The 3374-nt window shown below is 40.4% G+C and overlaps 1 protein-coding gene across 1 annotated transcript in view; it reads left to right on the forward strand.

Moving 5' to 3' along the window:
- Positions 1-243: 243 nt before the first annotated feature.
- THEMIS (thymocyte selection associated) overlaps positions 244-3374 on the forward strand; it is a 208275-nt gene continuing 205144 nt past the window's right edge. The window contains exon 1 of the mRNA XM_053709127.1: positions 244-372. Within this exon, the coding sequence (XP_053565102.1) occupies positions 282-372 (91 nt within the window). The 5' untranslated portion in view covers positions 244-281. The remainder of the gene's footprint in view (positions 373-3374) is intronic.

Below are 3374 nucleotides of genomic sequence, written 5' to 3' on the forward strand. Positions count from 1 at the left end.
TTTTTTTATTCTTTGGACTCCTGGAATTACTGTTACTTAACAGTTTGATTACAAACTACTGGTTTCGACAACAAAACCCCAAATTAACAGTAGCATCAGATGGTTTGTCAAACTGCCTGAAATACATGTTTGTAGCAGAAACCTCACATCTGTGACACAGAAACCTTCTTCCTGTCTACTTGAATTCACAGATGATTTTTTTTGCACAGCTCTAAACATGCCTTTGTAGCAGGATATTGTACATGCCTAAGTCTGACATTCTGGTGCATCGTTTGCTGAAAATGGCAACTTCATTTCAGAGATTCATTGATTCTTTGGACCCCAAAACCCTTCCCAGGGTGCTACAGATACAAGCTGGAGTTTATTATGAAGGTAATATATCAAAACCAAATGCTGCTTGATTCACTAAATCAGGGGTTCTTAACCAGGGTAGCCACATCCCTTGGGGGTATGGAAATCAAATAGTAGGGCTATGGGGGGGATATTTGAATAATTAAAAATAAAATGTTATTAGATTAGATTATTAACTACTTATCTCTGTGAGACAGGATTCTCTTTATTATTAAACATGAAATTGGAGGCATAGGGGCCGATTTATCAATCTCTGTATGGAGCTTGATGCCCCTTTTTCCGTGCGAGCCTTCAGGCTCGCCGGAAACAGAAGTTACGAAGCAGCGTAAGGCCGCTGCTCCATAACTTGTCCGCCTGCTCTGAGGCCGCAGACAGAAATCAACACGATTAAATACGATCGGGTTGATTGACACGGTCCCCTGCTAGTGGCGAATTTGCAGGGGGCGGCATTGCACCAGCAGTTCACAAAAACTGCTGGTGCAATGATAAATGCCGACAGTGTATGCTGATAAATCTACTCCATAGACTTGATGTGTCACATTGTTAGTATCTGCACCTCAACTGCATGTTATTATTGAACAAAATAGCAAAGGTTTCACTTGGTGTAGCTAATTTGTTTATTTGTGACTTGCTATTTTTATATAAATAAATATAGTAAACTCCTTATAATTGTGTTAATGCTGCATAGTCCCTAGCTATCCATATCCAAAATAAAAACAAGCTAATAGGACAGGTGATGGTGATGTATTTGACAATCTGGCATAGGTGCAAAGCGTAAATGTAAAAAGTTTATGAACCTCCAGCAAGATAAATCTTTATAATTCAGATGTTATTATAGTGATTTAATTCACTAAGGCCTAGATTTAGAGTTGGGCGGTAGCCGTGAAAACCAGCGTTAGAGGCTCCTAACGCTGGTTTTAGGCTACGCCGGTATTTGGAGTCACTCAAAAGAGGGTCTAACGCTCACTTTTCAGCCGCGACTTTTCCATACCGCAGATCCCCTTACGTCATTTGCGTATCCTATCTTTTCAATGGGATCTTTCTAACTCCGGTATTTAGAGTCGTGGCTGAAGTGAGCGTTAGAATTCTAACGACAAAACTCCAGCCGCAGAAAAAAGTCAGTAGTTAAGAGCTTTCTGGGCTAACGCCGGTTCATAAAGCTCTTAACTACTGTGCTCTAAAGTACACTAACACCCATAAACTACCTATGTACCCCTAAACCGAGGTCCCCCCACATCGCCGCCACTCGATTACATTTTTTAACCCCTAATCTGCCGACCGCCACCTACGTTATACTTATGTACCCCTAATCTGCTTCCCCTAACACCGCCGACCCCTGTATTATATTTATTAACCCCTAACGTGCCGCCCACAACGTCGCCGACAGCTACCTACAATAATTAACCCCTAATCTGCCGACCGCAAAGCGCCGCCACCTACATTATAGCTATGTACCCCTAATCTGCTGCCCCTAACACCGCCGACCCCTATATTATATTTATTAACCCCTAATCTGCCGCCCTCAACGTCGCCTCCACCTGCCTACACTTATTAACCCCTAATCTGCCGACCGGACCGCACCGCTATTATAATAAAGTTATTAACCCCTAATCCGCCTCACAAACCCTATAATAAATAGTATTAACCCCTAATCTGCCCTCCCTAACATCACCGACACCTAACTTCAAACATTAACCCCTAATCTGCAGACCGGAGCTCACCGCTATTCTAATAAATGTATTAACCCCTAAAGCTAAGGCTAACCCTAACACTAACACCCCCCTAAGTTAAATATAATTTAAATCTAACGAAATTAATTAACTCTTATTAAATAAATTATTCCTATTTAAAGCTAAATACTTACCTGTAAAATAAATCCTAATATAGCTACAATATAAATTATAATTATATTATAGCTATTTTAGGATTAATATTTATTTTACAGGTAACTTTGTATTTATTTTAACCAGGTACAATAGCTATTAAATAGTTAATAACTATTTAATAGTTACCTAGTTAAAATAATTACAAAATTACCTGTAAAATAAATCCTAACCTAAGTTACAATTAAACCTAACACTACACTATCAATAAATAAATTAAATACAATTTCTACAAATAACTACAATGAAATAAACTAACTAAAGTACAAAAAATGAAAAAGAACTAAGTTACAAAAAATAAAAAAATATTTACAAACATAAGAAAAATATTACAACAATTTTAAACTAATTACACCTACTCTAAGCCCCCTAATAAAATAACAAAGCCCCCCAAAATAAAAAAATGCCCTACCCTATTCTAAATTACTAAAGTTCAAAGCTCTTTTACCTTACCAGCCCTGAACAGGGCCCTTTGCGGGGCATGCCCCAAGAAGTTCAGCTCTTTTGACATACAATACCCCCCCCCAACATTACAACCCACCACCCACATACCCCTAATCTAACCCAAACCCCCCTTAAATAAACCTAACACTAAGCCCCTGAAGATCTTCCTACCTTATCTTCACCATACCAGGTTCACTGATCGATCCAGAAGAGCTCCTCCGATGTCCTGATCCAAGCCCAAGCGGGGGGCTGAAGAGGTCCATGATCCGGCTGAAGTCATCATCCAAGCGGGAGTTGAAGAGGTCCATGATCCGGCTGAAGTCTTCATCCAAGTGGGAGCTGAAGAGGTCCATGATCCGGATGAAGTCTTCTATCAACGGCATCTTCAATCTTCTTTCTTCGGGAGCCATCATCTTCCATCCGACGCGGAACATCCTCTTCTCCCGACGCCTACTAGCCGAATGACGGTTCCTTTAAATGACGTCATCCAAGATGGCGTCCCTCGAATTCCGATTGGCTGATAGGATTCTATCAGCCAATCGGAATTAAGGTAGGAAAATTCTGATTGGCTGATGGAATCAGCCAATCAGAATCAAGTTCAATCCGATTGGCTGATCCGATCAGCCAATCAGATTGAGCTCGCATTCTATTGGCTGAACGAAACAGCCAATAGAATGCGAGCTCAATCTGATTGGC

The sequence above is a fragment of the Bombina bombina genome, chromosome 4, assembly GCF_027579735.1.
Source record: "Bombina bombina isolate aBomBom1 chromosome 4, aBomBom1.pri, whole genome shotgun sequence".
NCBI classification, from domain to species: Eukaryota; Metazoa; Chordata; class Amphibia; order Anura; family Bombinatoridae; genus Bombina; species Bombina bombina.